General features: G+C 40.5%; 1 protein-coding gene across 2 annotated transcripts in view; it reads left to right on the top strand.

The window, feature by feature from the left end:
• The window catches only part of ccdc14 (coiled-coil domain containing 14), a 46,829-nt gene that overhangs the window by 27,728 nt on the left and 2,314 nt on the right, over positions 1–16,787 (top strand). The window contains exons 8-12 of one of the 2 annotated variants that reach the window (XM_067987466.1): positions 1,532–2,078; positions 4,731–4,872; positions 5,455–5,537; positions 7,456–7,674; positions 7,775–7,907. In XM_067987466.1, the coding sequence (XP_067843567.1) occupies positions 1,532–2,078; positions 4,731–4,872; positions 5,455–5,537; positions 7,456–7,674; positions 7,775–7,907 (1,124 nt within the window). Of the gene's footprint in view, positions 1–1,528; positions 2,079–4,730; positions 4,873–5,454; positions 5,538–7,455; positions 7,675–7,774; positions 7,908–16,787 lie in introns of both variants that reach the window. The other variant, XM_067987465.1, reaches the window with a different exon arrangement.

Genomic DNA, 16,787 nt, shown 5'->3' with positions numbered 1-16,787 from the left:
ACAATTGAAAAAATAATCGTTCTTCCTCAATTTAAAAAAAAATTCCATACATATTTGTCCAGAAGCAGTAAATTATTGCCTTTGTTGACCATTTTTTTTCAGAATTTTTTTTTAACATACAACACAGTCTTTAATTTAAAAAAATCACTTGGGTAAAGCTAATTAATTCATTGAAACTGTGAACAGATATGCTCAACAATAAAATCATTTGGCTGGAAGGGGTTAAATAGTTTTTCTGAATTATTGGTCCACGGGTAGTCATGTGATGGTTTTCTGTACACTTTTTTATGTTTACACTTAAATATAATCCGCGTCCTCGTTTTTATTGCTGGCCCCTTCCTACTTTTTAGTTTACACATAGCACCACCCAGTGGCAAAAACTGAGTACCTCACTAACACGACTTCAGTGTTGAAATTTCATTCAGTGCCACTAAGTGGCAAAATTTAGTAGCAAAGCTGTAAAATTTTGAAGAATATCTGACTAGTTTAAAAAATGGTAAAAGTGGAAAAGTCAGTGATGAGATAAAGCTGATCTGTCCATCACAATCTATCCCCCTAGCGCACTGATTTTCTCATTATTAGCATCTAGCTTCACTTTGAACACGTCAAATATTTTTGTCTCTACTACACTGCCTGGCAGATCGATCATTCTAAACGTTTATCTGATTCTAAGTAAAGAAGTCCTTACCAATATCTGTTTGAATTTACTTTTCACTAATTTAAATTTGTCATTAGGGCTTACTTTCCTGGCTTATTCTGAAGTGATATTCCTAGTTTACCTTGCCTTTCTAAATCATTTAATATTTTCTATATCTTCCTGGGTCCTTCCCTTAATTGGGTTATTTCTCGACTGTTGAACTCTTCTTGTACCCTGTCCAACGCATATGTATTTTTTGAGCTGTGACGATCAGAATTGTGTATGGTGCTCCAAATCTGGTTTTACCAGAACTTTTCAAAGCCTTAGCATAACCCATGGAGACAAAAAAACTAAACACTGCAGATGCTGGAACCCTGAAACCAAAAACAGAAAATGCTGGAAATACTCAGCAAGTCAGGCAGCATCTGTAGGGAAAGCAGGAATGTTAATGTTTCAGGCACAGTCCCTCATCAGAACTGCTGACAAAGGGCTTATTAATGTATTGCTATACAGGCACTCCTCAAGGGTAAACTTTAAAATAGTTTCCATTATAATTGTTATTGACCTTTTTTAAATATGGAGACAATAAAAGTTCATTGGGGACCCACCAGAGCAGCATAAGCAGCGCGCGTCCGAACCGAGAGGCCCAAGGCCTGTCCAAAATTGGGTCTCTGGCCTCATCTAAATATTTTGGGCGAGCTGCCAGTGCCTGTCACACGCCTGCTCCTCCTTGCTTCACATTAAAATTTTAAAAATAAATTCTAAGTAACTAGGATTGCTATGCTTTCATAAATTTAATTCCTTACAAGAAAGCTGTTTGGGCACTATTTTCATGGTCACTACTTTGCCAAACACTTTTATTCATATGTTTTAACCTTTCCATTGTTTTAGCAGACTATGCCAAGTGACCTTTACAATCAACCTGTTCCTCCAGGAGGATTGAATTTTTTTCCAGCTTATTCAGCTTCAGCTTCAGCTACCATTGTCCCTCCAGTCCAACCTGTGGTGACCTTCGCTTCATCTGCAATCCCACCTACTGTGACTGCACATACTTTGGCTCACCTGGTTTGTGACAATGGTGCAAGTCACAGCTTGATTAATCAAGACCCACAGCAACTGAAGGAACAAGAGCTACTAAAGTGTATCCAGTATCACATAACCCAAATGCAGCAGCATGGGGAAGAGCCCCAGCATGTGGCTTGGAAAGCACAAGTACAGTCACAAGGAACATACAAATCAGACACAGAGCACAGTGATGGAACTGCAAGTGAAGAAGATCACATAAATTTAGTGGATATTACACCAGTAAGGGACACCAGCTGCCAGACCAGTTTTGACAAATATACAAGACCTAAAAAACAAAGTCCTGACAAAACAGCCAAGAAAGTGAAAACTATCCGATATCTTCTGAGTGAACTGAAGGCTCTGATTGCTGATCAAGGTAGAGGCAATAAATGCTATGAATTTACTTTTTGTTAAGTAGACTATCTACTAGTGACTCACTATATTTTAGCTCATGTCTGCACTACAGCTTGGCTCTGTTCAGTGCTACTCTGAAGTTATGTAGGGTTCCAAACTTCATATTTCAAATGGTGATTACTGGCTGTGTTTGATTACCAAAGCAACATTTTATTTCTTACCCAAGTTTTGAGCAGTTATCTACAAAATGTAAATCTTTTAGCCAGTAGACTAATTCAAATTTGATCAAAAGCCACATGAAATGGCCTTTACTGTTTTACTTTCTTCAAATTTGTGTAACGTTATTGTGTTTGTTTTGCAGAACAGCACTTAAAATTGTATTTATTGGAACCAATTACAAATGCCAAACTGTATAAGCATGTTAGTTTCAATTTTTTCAGTTCACTTTGATCAATGTTTATTTGCAATTTAAAATGTACAGTAAGGAAGGCTTCGGGATTGTAGGGGAACCAATGCTATTATTTACTTGTAGACTACTTCATTGTTGAAAATAGTAAAACATCATTCGGCAGTAACTGAAGCAACGAGGGTCTGACTGTTAACCCAAAGGTGTGAAGGATTTGCATTCAGGCCTGTCTGTCATTTTTCTCAGTTGGGTCAGTTTCATAAATTTGGCTTTATATATTTTCATTCATAAGAACAGGAAGTCCAAAATGAGAAAATACCATTCAGCTCATCAAACTCAATTCATCCAAAGCCCATATAAGATTATTCTGCCCCACCACCTGCAGATTCCCTCTTTTAAAGAATATTATGTTTCTTCCCCTACTACCATTGGGGGGAGAGCAGGGGAGGAAATCAATGAGTGCTTTAATAGCTCTGTAATCTCTATAATCCTTCATCCCCCTTCTTAGCAAGTTCCCTAAGTTACCCTGAATTGATTGGGGCTTTTTTAAAAAATCTCAAACCTTGCTTGAGATGTGATGTATTGGGGTCCCTGTCCCAACTGTCCATATTAAATAGCATGCTTACTTTAAATTTAGCTATCATTTTCATTATTTTAAAACCTATATCATATTTACTCTTGGTTCCTTTTCCAGCAAAAATATCATCCTGGTCACTCTTCTCTGAGCCCTCTTTAATTCATCTATATAATCTTTTTTGAGGTAACGTGACATGCCATACTCCAGAATTGGCCTCATCAATGATTAGTACGACGTCAGTATAACTTCTCTGGCATTGTAATTCACTGCACTCTGATGTAGCCCAGTGCCTGAATTGCTTTATTGATAACCACTTCGCACTGATCAGATGCATTCAGACTACGATCAGTGATCACTCCCAAATCTTTTTTCTTTTCAGCCTCAACCATGGATCTTTAAATACAGCTCTTTCAAGTTGTTTGTGTTTACTGACACTTGTTCCTCTATGCATTATCCTATATGTATGTTCACATCAAAATTGATCTGCTATATCTCAGCCCATAATTGATCCAAGTCTTTCTGAAGATAGTCGATCTCCTTTCTACTTGTTACCTACTCACATGGCTTTGTATCATTAGTAAATGTAGTAATACTACTAGAAACACCCTGTTTCCTATCAACAATATAAAGGGTCCTAGAACAGATCTTTGTGGAAAATCATTGCTTACTTTGTCTCAGATACAGTATTTTCCATTTATTATCATCCTGGTGTCAACTTGGCTTGGCTGGTAGCACTCTCACCACTTTGAGTCAGAAATCTGTGGTTTCAAGCCCAACTAGAGACCAGCACATAAGATAGGTTGCCACAGCAATAATGAGGGAGTACTGCATTGCCCCATCTTTCAGATGAGACTTTATGCCAAGGCTTCATCTTCCTGCTCAAGTGGACAATTGGAAGAAGAGCAGGAAGTTTTCCCGATGTGCTGGCCAACATTCCTCCCTTGACTAAAAACAAATTAACTGGTCATTAATTCATTCATTCATTTGCTCTTTGTGAGAATTTGCAAATTGGCTGCCTTGTTTGCTTACATTATCAAGAATGACCATCTCAGAATTAATCCATTGGATACAAAATGCTTTGGAATGTCTGCATGGTATATAAATACAAACTTTTTCTGTCTTCTGTTAGATTGAAAATTAGTCTGTCTAGATAATTTTCCATCTATTCCATTAATCAAACAAATATAAATAAAATAATAAATGTAACTTTTCTGAGTCTCCCCACCCACAGGAATGTCTCTTGTTAGATGAAGATGGAGATAAATTCAAAATTTTTAAATATCTTTATCAACTAATTTTTTCTGATTTAGTCACTTTTGGTGCATTGTATCCTGCTTAATTGCAATTGCTCCACAAAACTTAATGTAATTAAGCTGACATGTCAGAAAAAGAGGATGGGGGAATTGAGTAAAATGGTGGAGGAATCCAGAGCGTATCTGTGTATACATTAATCTAAAATGGTCACAAATTGTAATATCAGTACGAATGCATAGCCTTACTTCAATAAGTGCTTGAGGAATCCCTTCATTCTTAAGTTATGCTACTTCATCTTATTCATGTTAGATAAGCATTTAACATTGAAATCATGATCTGTTGCATTGCAGGTAAAGCGAACACTGATTGGCATTAAATACTAAAATGCAACATATTTTGACAGGATTTGTTAAACATTGATGTTTTTCTGTCGGCAGATGACTCTGACGTTCTCAGGTTGATAATGGAGCTAGAGGATAGCATCTCTCTACTACCAACTGTGATTGGAAGCACTAATGTACAAGCAGAAATAGCTATGGGTCTCCAACCTCTACGCAGTGAGAATGCACAACTGCGCAGGTCAATAGTATTTCATTCCTAATGTCTGCTTTGCACATTATTTTTCTTTCTTTTTCCTCCCTTCTTGACGGTCTAGCCAAAATGGGAACCCAGCGTGAAGAATCACTGGCACAGGCAACAAACGTCTTGCCATTTCAATTTCATATAGTAACATGTTGCACTATAAATGTGACCTTTTTCTTTTTTCAAATAAACTTTTTTGTGAGGTTCTTATTCATTTTTTAAAATCGAAATGTTTGGACATATATTATCATACATTAACACCTTTTAAAGCATTTTAAAATCTTGGTTTTTTTTTTCAACATAATCCTTCATTTTAACAGTTACACGTTTGCTGCTATTAAACTGAAGCATGCTATCCCACTCGTGGCATGTATAAAGGGACTCATAGGAGACTCGTTCTGCTTATGGAAACTGCCTTTTTGCCATGAACAAAGGAGTCTCAAGTCTGAACTGTAACAGTTGCATTTTATTAAACGGGAATTTCTCCTGTCAAAATTTTAGCTTTTATTTAGGGTAAATATTTGATGTAGACCTGATTTTAGTTCTAAAATTAAGTTGTGTTTTCTTTTAATTTTGTAGAAGGTTAAGGATAGTAAACCAACAACTTCGAGAGCGAGAAAGAGCCGAAAAAGACTCCAGATCTGTAGGGTGCAACTTTGAAGGTATATAGCTTTCTTTTTTTTAAAAAGTTTTTTATTTCAGCTCTTTATTGCTGAATTCATGCAAATATATAAGTTTAAAAGGAAATAATCTTGGTTGCTTTTAAATGTTATCAAATGTTTTATAAGAAATGCACTACTCTTAGTAAATAATTTCCTTTCAGATACTGAGTTCCTTTTAGAAATGGATGAAAAATGGAAACAAAATAAATATATCTGCCTATAAATTATAGCTATTATTACATCAATAATTTAATTCTTAGATTCTCAGCAACCTTGTTGAATCAAAGTCCTTTAAACAAACTGTGCTTTCCTGCTCATAATCTATGCAATGGCTGATCATCCATGATCAAATACAAATGCAAGTTTTATAATAAGCATAAATCCAAAATACATGGAATTAGGCAGCCCAAAAAAAACATGGACCTTTGAGGTGGTGTTGTCCATTAGTATCATTTTCACAAATGCCCAAATGGGGAATAATTTATTGACTCATTTTTATATATAATATAAAACTGAGTGAGCAAGCAAAAGAATACCCTTAGAAGAATTGTGGATTATCCCAAAAACATGTAACAATGTATGATTTAACACCTACTGATGAAAAGTACATTTTAAGGAGCATCTTAAGACTTGTAGTTGGATTAGCAGCAATAATATTTGAAACCATATTTTGTCATGTGTACATGATACATTGTCCTTGATAAATTAGTTTAAATTTGAAAGCTCTCTGAAAGTGTTATCAACTCTAGCCCAATCCCTTGCCTTTGCCCATACCTATTTAAATTTTTCTGTATCAAATATTTATTCATTTTTAAAAGCTATTGTGAAATCTGCTTTCATTACTGTTTCTCATGGGGCATTCCATAGCCTAACAATGCCCTGTGGTGTATGTTTTTTAAAAAAAAATTAAATTCTCCTAACCAATTGCTAGGGGATGTTTCCACTCATTTAATCCTGCTATTGGCCCAGTTCTGTGAGAAATAATGGACACCATCCTATGTTCTGTTACTCCCTGGTTCTGTATGATTTATATATGGTGTACTAATAGATTACCTTATAATTATGCTTTTGTATACACAAGTGACTAATTTGGAGTGTCAGCATGACAAGTGATGGATCAGTGCTTCCTCATCTCTTTTAAAAGTTGAACTGTAGAAGTAAAATGCTCGAAAGAATGATAAATTAGAACAATCTAATAGAAAACAAGGTACCAGCTTGTCAAGATATTTATTTAATTAATTTGAATCTGATAATGTTCCATTACTTCATTCTTAACTGACATGTGCCAAAGGTCTTTGGGGGTGAAATTGTTCTTTGGCGCTAGCATAAATTGAGCGATAATGAATCGCCAGCCCACTTTACACCCTGCCCAATTTTCTTTTCCAGATTTGCCGATTTGCTATTGCCCATTTTGCGCTATCACCGAAGATGTCAGCCTTGGCTCAGTGGTAGTACTGTCGTCCCAGTCAGAAGGTTGTGATTTGAAGTCCAGAGACTTGAACACAACATCTAGGCTGACACTCCAGTGTAGTACTGAGGTAGTGCTGCACTGTCGGAGGTGCTGTCTTTTGGATGAGATGTTATACCGAGGCCCCGTCAGCCGCTCGGGTAGATGTAAAAGATCCCACAGCACTATTTCGAAGAAGAGCAGGGGAGTTCTCCCCGGTGGAGTGGCCAATATTTATCCCACAACCAGCATTACTGAAAAAAAGATTTGGTCATTATCTCATTGCTGTTTGTGGGACCTTGCTATGCGAAAATTGTCTGCCAGGTTTCCTACATTACAACAGTGACTACACTTCAAAAGTACTTAATTGGCTGTAAAGCGCTTTAGGACGTCCTGAGGTCATGAATGGCGCTACATAAATGCAAGTCTTTCTTTTCTTTTTGTCTCTGGATTTTCTCGCACTTTTTACAGTGATCTCCTTGCAGTCCACTAATACAACACTTCAGGCCCAGCTGAAAGAGTCTTTGAAAGGACTTGAGTCTTTGCAAATGAAAAATGAAGAGCTGCTGAATGTGATAGACAAACAGAGAGAGGAGCATAAGCAACTACTTAGACTGATGCAGGGGAAAGAACAGGATCAGTTCCAGAACAGACAACAGTGTGAGATAGACACAACCAGAGTCAAAATGGGTAGGTCAGAAATGTTTTTTTTTAAATTGTTTTTTAGATTTCTAGATGAACGTTATCAGAAGCGAGACATAAATTCTTACTGATTCTCCTACTCCTGTAGAAGTAGATGAAGCCTTGACAAAAATGAGAAACATTCAGCTGAAATTGGAGGCTTCTGAGAAGGAGAATCAAATCTTGGAAATAACACTACGACAACGTGATGCAGAAGTGAACAGACTACGAGAACTAACCAGGTAATAGAGGACTTCACTGGAGATTTTGAAACTTGCTACACTGTTCATGCTCCACTTTGGCCCTTTTACATAATTACTTCGGGCTTGGGATTTTAATCTGTAAAACTTCACCTAGTATCAGTTAAAATCTATGGAACTGGAGGACTGGACAGGTTATAGCTTTGTGCCTTTTCCTGTGGCACTTGGGTTTGAATCCAGCCCAGACTGATGAAATGATAACTTCCTCTATTTGTCAGTTGTAAAGATCCTATGTGAAATTTAGTTTGGGCAATGTCATCTAATATCCTTATGGATGTGAGTTTGTTGCTCAGCTGGTTATAACAACACAAATTGATAGTAAATTTGCAATCTCAGGTAGTCTGACCATAAGGATAGCTGGTACAGAATGTAGAAATGTTATTGGTGCAATAAGGGATAATCTCTTGATGTTGGAGTTAAAGTACATTATAGAGGCAATAACATGGAGTGCATGTTTATAACACCCAGAAGGATTATGTTTGCTCCATACATGGGCATAATAGTCTGCTCGCCATTTTAAAATGCAAACAGCACTGTTCCCTTCCTAGTAACGGTTCCTAAGTAACAACTCTACCATCAGTGAACAGAAGATTTAAACTTAGGGCATGACTACATTTTCATTATTAACAACCACACTGTTTTTGGCTGCTTTTTAAAATGTATTGTGTGATGAAGCAATTTGATCTGTGGGCTGTTCACCTCATTTTTATTTTATTTACTTCAATATTTTTAAATTATATTTTTGAGATTTTCCATTCCCATGTGTACTTATAAATCTGTTGCACATTTTGATTACATGGTGCTTGTGGGAGGAATGCATTGATACATTAAGGCTTCTTGGCTTGCTTGTGCTTGAAGCAGAATGAGTTTAAAATGTTGAAACAATTTGATTTTGACTTCATCTCTGGGTTTCAATTTTTCTTGGGATTGTGCTAGTTGTCAAGTTGGGGTTGTTGTCTTTGCCTGTCTGAATGTGTCACTGTTGCGATTTGCATTTGCCCCTTGAGATGTGATTTGGGTGTTTGAGCCCCCAAAAATGGGCCCCAGACTGCTTGGTGTTTCTCCAGTTCCAGGCAGAGGCTAAAGGTCATTTGTTCATTTTGGGATTTGTCCTACAGGTGCTTCAGCCACATACTTGTTGTGGAAGGACTATATCATGGTTGGGGATGCACATTCTTGTAGCTGGCAATGAAAGTTATGCCAGGCTGCTTCTTGTGAGCATCTTTCCCTCTCCAGTGGACAGGCCTAGCAGGTGTTAGGCTGGGCTCTAATGAATTACGAGGCATGTCATGGTCCCTGTGGTCTCCTGGACTGCCATCCAGGCAATTGAATACAGAAGCATGATCAGAAAGTGTAGACGGGTAGTCTTTTAGCAGATATCCTCCGAGAGTCATCCGGTATGGTGGAGTGAAATTTTCAGAGCTTTGTGGGTGTGGTATGTGCAATGTATGATCTTGAGTTCGCCTTCACACATTTTGTTGCAGGTGGTGATATTCAGTGTCTGTCTCCAGAGCTCTCTCCATTTCTCCTGCATTAATTGGCAACGTAAGTCTTGTTCCCAGGCTCTCTTCTGTCATTTGTCATTGAGATGAACATGGTGCGTAGGGTCATGATATGTCTGCAGGGCGTGCTGTGGAGTGAAGAAAGAGTTCCATGGCAGCTTGGCTCATATTGGAGTCTGAAATATTACTAGACTCTGAAGGTTGCAGTATTGCCCATACTGAGTGAGGTGGAATTTGTCAACTAGCAGGTGTAAGATTTTTGTAATCTGGCCCTTGTGGTAGAGTTGGCCTTGACTGGTGATCCTTTTCTCATACTCAGGCTCTGAATCAATTTGATGTGTCTGGAAGCTCTCCATTGTGCCAGATTGAGGAGAGGGCTAATACACCCAAAGGGATCTTCAAAAAGGTGTAATTCTCCCTTCATGAGCTCAGAGTTGACCATAGGGTGCTTGCGTAGCATTGGTCTTTTCTAATAGGAGTAGGCTGTGCAACTAATTTGGTAGGGAGATCGCAGTCACAATTCTCAGTCCATGTTTTTCTGTGAAGCCAAGGACCAAGTCACAATGCCTTAGATTTGGGCTGCCCAGTAAGAGTGTCTGAAGTTTGGGAGACTGAGCTTCCCACTTCCTAATTTGGGAGTTAATAATGTATTCTTGCCCTCCTTTCTGTCCACACAAAGACAAATAACCACTTTTATTTATATAAGATTTTTAATATAATAAAACATTTGCAAAGTGCTTCAGAGATGAAAACTGATATTAAATAATGATGAGTTAAGTGAGATGACTAAAGGCTTGGTCACATTTTGAGGCTTTTGCAAGAAGGGAGAAAGGTGACCAGGTTGGAGAAGTTTTGGGAGGGCATGAATAGTGTGGGACCAAGGCAGCTGATAACTGACCAAAACTGGAGCAGAAAAAAGAAAGCAAGACTTGCATTTAAATAGAGCTTTTCACAACTTCAAGACACCCCAAAGCACTTGCAGCCAATTAAGTACTTTTTTGAAGTGTAGTCACTGTTGTAGGAAACATGGCACTAAGTTAGTGCACAGCAAAGTCCCACAATCAGCAATGTGATAATGAACAGGTAATCTGTTTTTAGGTATTGGTTGAGGGATAAATGTTGGCCGGGATACCAGGGATACTGGTGCCCTGGGATCTTTTACATCCACCTGAGAGGGCAGACGGGGCCTCAGTTTAACGTCTCATCCAAAAGACGGCACCTCCAACAGTGCAGTACTCCCTCAGTACTGCACTGGAGTGTCAACCTAGATTTTGTGCTCAAGTCACTGGAGTGGGACTTGAATCCACAACCATCTGACTGAGGCGAGTGTACTACCACTGAGCCATGGCTGCCACTGCGGGATGTAAGGGAGGCCAGAGGGACATGTTGGCACATGAGCACTGAAGTTGCAATGGTAGGGAGAGGCAATGCTGTCGAGGAACTTATAGAGGTGAACAAGGATTTTGAATTCGGTGCATCGGGTGATGGGGAACTAATAGGGGTTGGTGAGCACAGAGGTAACACGGCCTTGATTCAATGTCTCAGCTGAAAGATGGCACTTCCAGCAATGCACCATTTCTTATGTGACATATGTAGTGGTACTGTCTCGTTTTTGCCCTGTAGTTGACCCTTTAAATCAGTCACAGTACATGCGGGTTTATAAAGACACCTGCATCACCTCATCAATATAATTACATTTTTTGTGAAGTTTGTTATTGTCTCTATGATAACAGGCTTTAAAGAAAGTCGAACACATAATTTTCAAATTTATGCAGACTTCACAAGTGGTTCAGTTTTGAATATGATATACTGCTATTTAGTGAATGAGGCTGGCAATTAGAAATTTTTGACAAACCTTGGCAACGGGTCATGAGCTGTAAAAAGGAACAAAGTGAGAACCTTCCTTTGCAGAGTGGAGTTGAATCGAACAAACTGAAATCTTCAGAGAGGCGAGTAAATTTCAACCAGCTCCCACAGCTCATCCGATAATCAAGCTGGAGCTTAGGAGGTCATTATGATCTGTTAATCATAGGTCATTGCAGTTGGTCCAACCTCACTTGGAGTACTGTGTACAGTTCTGGTCACTGTATTATGAGAATGACATACAAGCATTGGAGAGGGCAGTGAACAACAATTAAATTGAAAGCTGGGATTAAGCACCTTGGTTATGAGGAGAAGTTGTAGAAGCTGGGTACATTTACACGAGAGAAGAATTGATTTTATTGAAATATTCAAGATCGTAAAGGGTATGGACAAGCTAAATGTCCATGTGTTCAAAAAAGACACAGATTTTACAACTAGAGGGCATAGCCTTAAACTTAGAGGGGGGGGTGAAAAGAGAGTTTAGAGTTAACTACTTTTATGCAGAGGATACTGCTATTAGGTTAGGATAGTGTGGCATGGTCTGATCATTAGGGTCTGTAGCTGTCTCAATCACTTTGTGTTGGCTGGTGGGGGTGATCTCACAGTTCAAGAGGTTTGGGTGGAGAGGATCAAGGTATTGTGGGCACCATTGGTAGGCCTTTTTTTTATTCATTCATGGGACGTAGGTGAAACTGGTGAGGCCAGCAATTATTGCCCATCCCTAATTGCCCTTGAGAAGGTGGTGGTGAGCCGCCGCCTTCAACCGCTGCAGTCCGTGCGGTGAAGGTTCTCCCACAGTGCTGTTAGGTAGGGAGTTCCAGAATTTTGACCCAGTGACAATGAAGGAACGGCGATATATTTCCAGGTAGGAATGGTGTGTGACTTGGAGGGGAACGTGCAGGTGGTGTTCCCATGTGCCTGCTGCCCTTGTCCTTCTAGGTGGTAGAGGTCGCGGGTTTGGGAGCTGCTGTCGAAGAAGCCTTGGCGAATTGCTGCAGTGCATCCTGTGGATGGTACACACTGCAGCCACTGTGTGCTAGTGGTGAAGGGAGTGAATGTTTAGGGTGGTGGATGGGGTACTAATCAAACTGGCTGCTTTGTCCTGGATTGTGTCGAGCTTCTTGAGTGTTGTTGGAGCTGCACTCATCCAGGCAAGTGGAGAGTATTCCATCACACTCCGAACTTGTGCCTTGTAGATGGTGGAAAGGCTTTGGGGAGTCAGGAGGTGAGTCACTCGCTGCAGAATACCCAGCCTCTGACCTGCTGTTGTAGCCACAGTATTTATGTGGCTGGTCCAGTTAAGTTTCTGGTCAATGGTGACCCCCAGGATGTTGTTGGTGGGGGATTTGGCAATGGTAATGCCGTTGAATGTCAAGGGGAGGTGGTTAGACTCTCACTTGTTGGAGATGGTCATTGCCTGGCACTTAAGTGGCAAGTAACATTTGTGCCAGACATCAGCCCAAGCCTCGATGTTGTCCAGGTCTTGCTGCATGCAGGCACGGACTGCTTCATTATCTGTGCGGTTGCGAATGGAACTGAACACTGCAATCATCAGTGAACATCCCCATTTCTGACCTTATGATGGAGGGAAGGTTATTGATGAAGCAGCTGAAGATGATTGGGCTTAGGACACTGCCCTGAGGAATTCCTGCAGCAATGTCCTGGGGCTGAGATGACTGGCCTCCAACAACCACTACCATCTTCCTTTGTGCTAGGTATGACTCTAGCCCCTGGAGAGTTTTGCCCCTGATTCTCATTGACTTCATTTTAATAGGGCTCTTTGGTGCCACACTCAGTCAAATGCTGCCTTGATGTCAAGGGCAGTCACTCTCACCTCAACTTTGGAATTCAGCTCTTTTTTGTCCATGTTTGGACCAAGGCTGTAATGTGGTCTGGAGCCGAGTGGTCTTGGTGGAACCCAAACTGAGCCATCGGTGAGCAGGTTATTGGTGAGTAAGTGCCACTTGATAGCACTGTCGACGACACCTTCAATCATTTTGCTGATGATTGAGAGTAGGCTGATGGGGCGGTAATTGACCGGATTGGATTTGTCCTTTTTGTGAACAGGACATACCTGGGCAATTTTCCACATTGTTTGGTAGATGCCAGTGTTGTAGCTGTACTGGAACAGTTTGGCTAGAGGTGTGGCTAGTTCTGGAGCACAAGTCTTCAGCACTACAGCCGGGATGTGGTTGGGGCCCATAGCCTTTGCTGTATCCAGGGCATTCAGCTGTTTCTTGATATCACGTGGAGTGAATCGAAGTGACTGAAGACTCGCTTCTGTGATGGTGGGGATATTGGGAGGAGGCCGAGATGGATCATCCAATCGGCACTTCTGGCTGAAGATGGTTGCAAACACTATTGCACTCTCGTGCTGGTCTCTGCCATCATTGAGGATGGGGATGTTCATGGAGCCTCCTCCTCCCATTAGTTGTTTAATTGTCCACCACCATTCACGACTGGATGTGGCAGGACTGCAAAGCTTTGATCTGATCCGTTGGTTGTGGAATCGCTTAGCTCTGTCTATAGCATGTTGCTTACGCTGTTTAGCATGTATGTAGTCCTGTGTTGTAGCTTCACCAGGTTCGCACCTCATTTTTAGGTGTGCCTGGTGCTGCTCCTGGAGGACTGTGCTGTGGTCACTTCTACCAATACTGTCATGGACAGATGCATCTGCGACCGGTAGATTGGTGAGGATGAGGTCAAGTAGGTTTTTCCCTCGTGTTGGTTTGCTCACCACCTGCCGCAGGCCCAGTCTGGCAGCTATGTCCTTCAGGACTCAACCAGCTCGGTCAGTAGTGGTGCTACCGAGCCACTCTTGGGGGACTTCAATGCCCATCACCAAGAATACATTATGGGCCCTTGCTACCCTCAGTGCTTCCTCCAAGTGGTGCTCAACATGGAAGAGGACTGATTCATCAGCTGAGAGGCCGGTAGGTGGTAATCAGCCTGGTACAGCTCTGGCTGGTATCATAATTGTTGTAGGCTGTTGGTAATGGCAAGTGTGTGTCCGTGTCCTTGCGAGTTATGGACAGCAGCTTTCTCGTAGGTCATTTGGCAAAGGACATTGGCAGTCGTGTCCTGCATTTGAGAATGGTTGGAGATAAGGCAATGCACTGCTTGTAGATAAGCTTGTAATCTGGTAGTTAGTTTTGTAAGGATGAGAGGCAACCTCTGGACTTTGGCTAGGGGGTTTGATTCTGGAACTCCTTTTCGGTTGGGACTTGAGGTTGGGCCTCGTTCTTTTTTTTTCCCCTAAGCCTGCAGGGTTGCTGGAGTCAGTCACTCTCTTTCTCTGATGGTCAGCAGTTCCACTTTGGTAGTTTAGCAGAGGTTGCCGACAGGTTCGCTGGAGGTAGGCATGGTGACTCTTCAGTACTAACCTCTTGTTGGCAGAAGGACTTTATCATGTACTACAGGCGGTCTTGCTATCAGAGTTGAGTCATTCTTGGGTTGGGTGGCAGGGATGTGGTGAAGGGGAGGGTTAAAACTAATCGATCAGCTGTTTTACTGCTGCACTGGCTCAGTACTTTTTTTTTCCCAGTCCTCCTTATGATGGATGGGGAGGCCAAAGGAGACTCTGAACTTTTGAGTTGGTTTCTTTGTGGCAGCAGGGTGGAGACTCCATCTGGGTGGTGATACAGGCTGCGGGGAGTAGTTTATTTTCAAATTAACGTTTGCCATTTTGTTTGTGGCTCACCAGAGTTGCATTCTGCGGTGCGGTAATGGCTTGTTGTCTTGCTGCTTTTTGATTTCTGTGGAGGAATAAACATAGAAACTAAGATTGGAGTCCAGAACTTCTTAAATCGGGACATGTCATAATGTCACCCCACTTATTTTTATTAATACTTTCTAACATTTTATATCATGAGCCAGAAATAAACAGGAAATCTATAAGGGTCCTCCTGATATGTTTATCCAACAGTGTACTTGTGACATTGACACTAATATGTACATTTCTTACACAGTGAGTCCTTGAATTTGCTTTGAATTTAACCCTTGGAAGACCTGACTTGTGTGGTTGATGTTAATACTTGGTGACATCCCTCCCCTCAATGATCACCAAAAAAGAGGGAGGACTATCTTGTGTAAATCACGAAATTTTAAACAAATGTTAGACCAAATAAAGATAATGGAGATGAATTTTGATTATGCACTAGAAATACACCAAAAATGGTGAGGAAATTCACCCCAATGTTTTTGGATAGTGGGTACAAAAATCCAAACAGTGACATTTAAGTGCTTGTTGGCATGTATATTTTCACTGCTTCAATATGTTGGCTTTTCATGTTTTTAAGTAGAACAAATACCATTCCTCTTTCTTTCCATGTATCACAGAAGGCAACATGCTAATGAACACCTGTTATTTTCCCTTTTAAGATAATTATGAAATTAGCATGAAGCATTTCAAAACTGCAAACTCACCTCCAGAATGAGTTTGTGCCTTTTATTAACATTTACTGCAGGATATTGGATCGACTAGGCCTGTATTCACTAGAGTTTAGAAGAATGAGAGGGAATATCATTGAAACGTATAAAATTCTGACCAGGCTAGACAGACTGGATGCAGAGAGGATGTTTCCCCTCGCTGGGGGGGGCTAGAACGAGGGGTCACAGTCTCAGGATACGGGGTAGGATATTTAGGACTGAGACGAGGAGAAATTTCTTCACTCAGAGGGTGGTGAATCTTTGGAATTCTCTACCACAGAAGGCTGTGGAGGCCAAGTCACTGAATATATTTAAGAAGGAGATAGATAGATAGATTGATTTCTAGACATAAAAGGCATCAAGGGGCATGGGGAGAGAGCAGGAATATAGTATTGAGATAGAGGATCAGCCATGATCATGTTGAATGGCGGAGCAGGCCCGAAGGGCCAAATAACCTACTCCTGCTCCTATTTTATATGTTTCTGTGATACTTTTTTATCCTGGATTTCTAATTCCTATTTTTGTTTCCTATAGTTTCTTCTCTTAAATGCTATATTTTCAAACAGAGCGATGTAGCTGGTTTAAATCCCATCCTTTTATATCTAATTTATTGTAATAGAGCTGTATTTTTGGCATTGTATATAGAAAAAAAATAGAATCCTTCAAAGTAGGTTCGAAATGGTTTATAGTAGTATTTTGACCACTAGATGGCCCTTATTGTCATCTAAGAGCTTGAGAAATGCATTCAGATGGGATTATTCTTCAAAAGGAGTATGTTACTGTATGCTAATGTAAGAAATAATAGTTTCAGTGCAAAATATAAGCCATTCCTAAAATTTTATTACACTAAACACTGATGGGGGGGAAAATTACAGCCTAAATTTGTTTCACTGCCAATGTCTGTTTTATTTTTAATGACCAGATTTTTAAACAGGGTGAATTCACCGGTCTCGTACGCCCAGCGGGGAGCTGTGCTCAGAGATCTCCAACCCAAGCTCCCTTCGAACGCATCTCCCCACTGGACGTGTGGGATCGGCAAATCTACTCCAACGCTTGTGAGAAAATCCGC

Source organism: Heptranchias perlo, chromosome 7, assembly GCF_035084215.1.
Source record: "Heptranchias perlo isolate sHepPer1 chromosome 7, sHepPer1.hap1, whole genome shotgun sequence".
Lineage (NCBI taxonomy): Eukaryota > Metazoa > Chordata > Chondrichthyes > Hexanchiformes > Hexanchidae > Heptranchias > Heptranchias perlo.
Note: the sequence above shows the minus strand (reverse complement) of the source record. Positions and strands in the feature narration are given on the sequence as shown.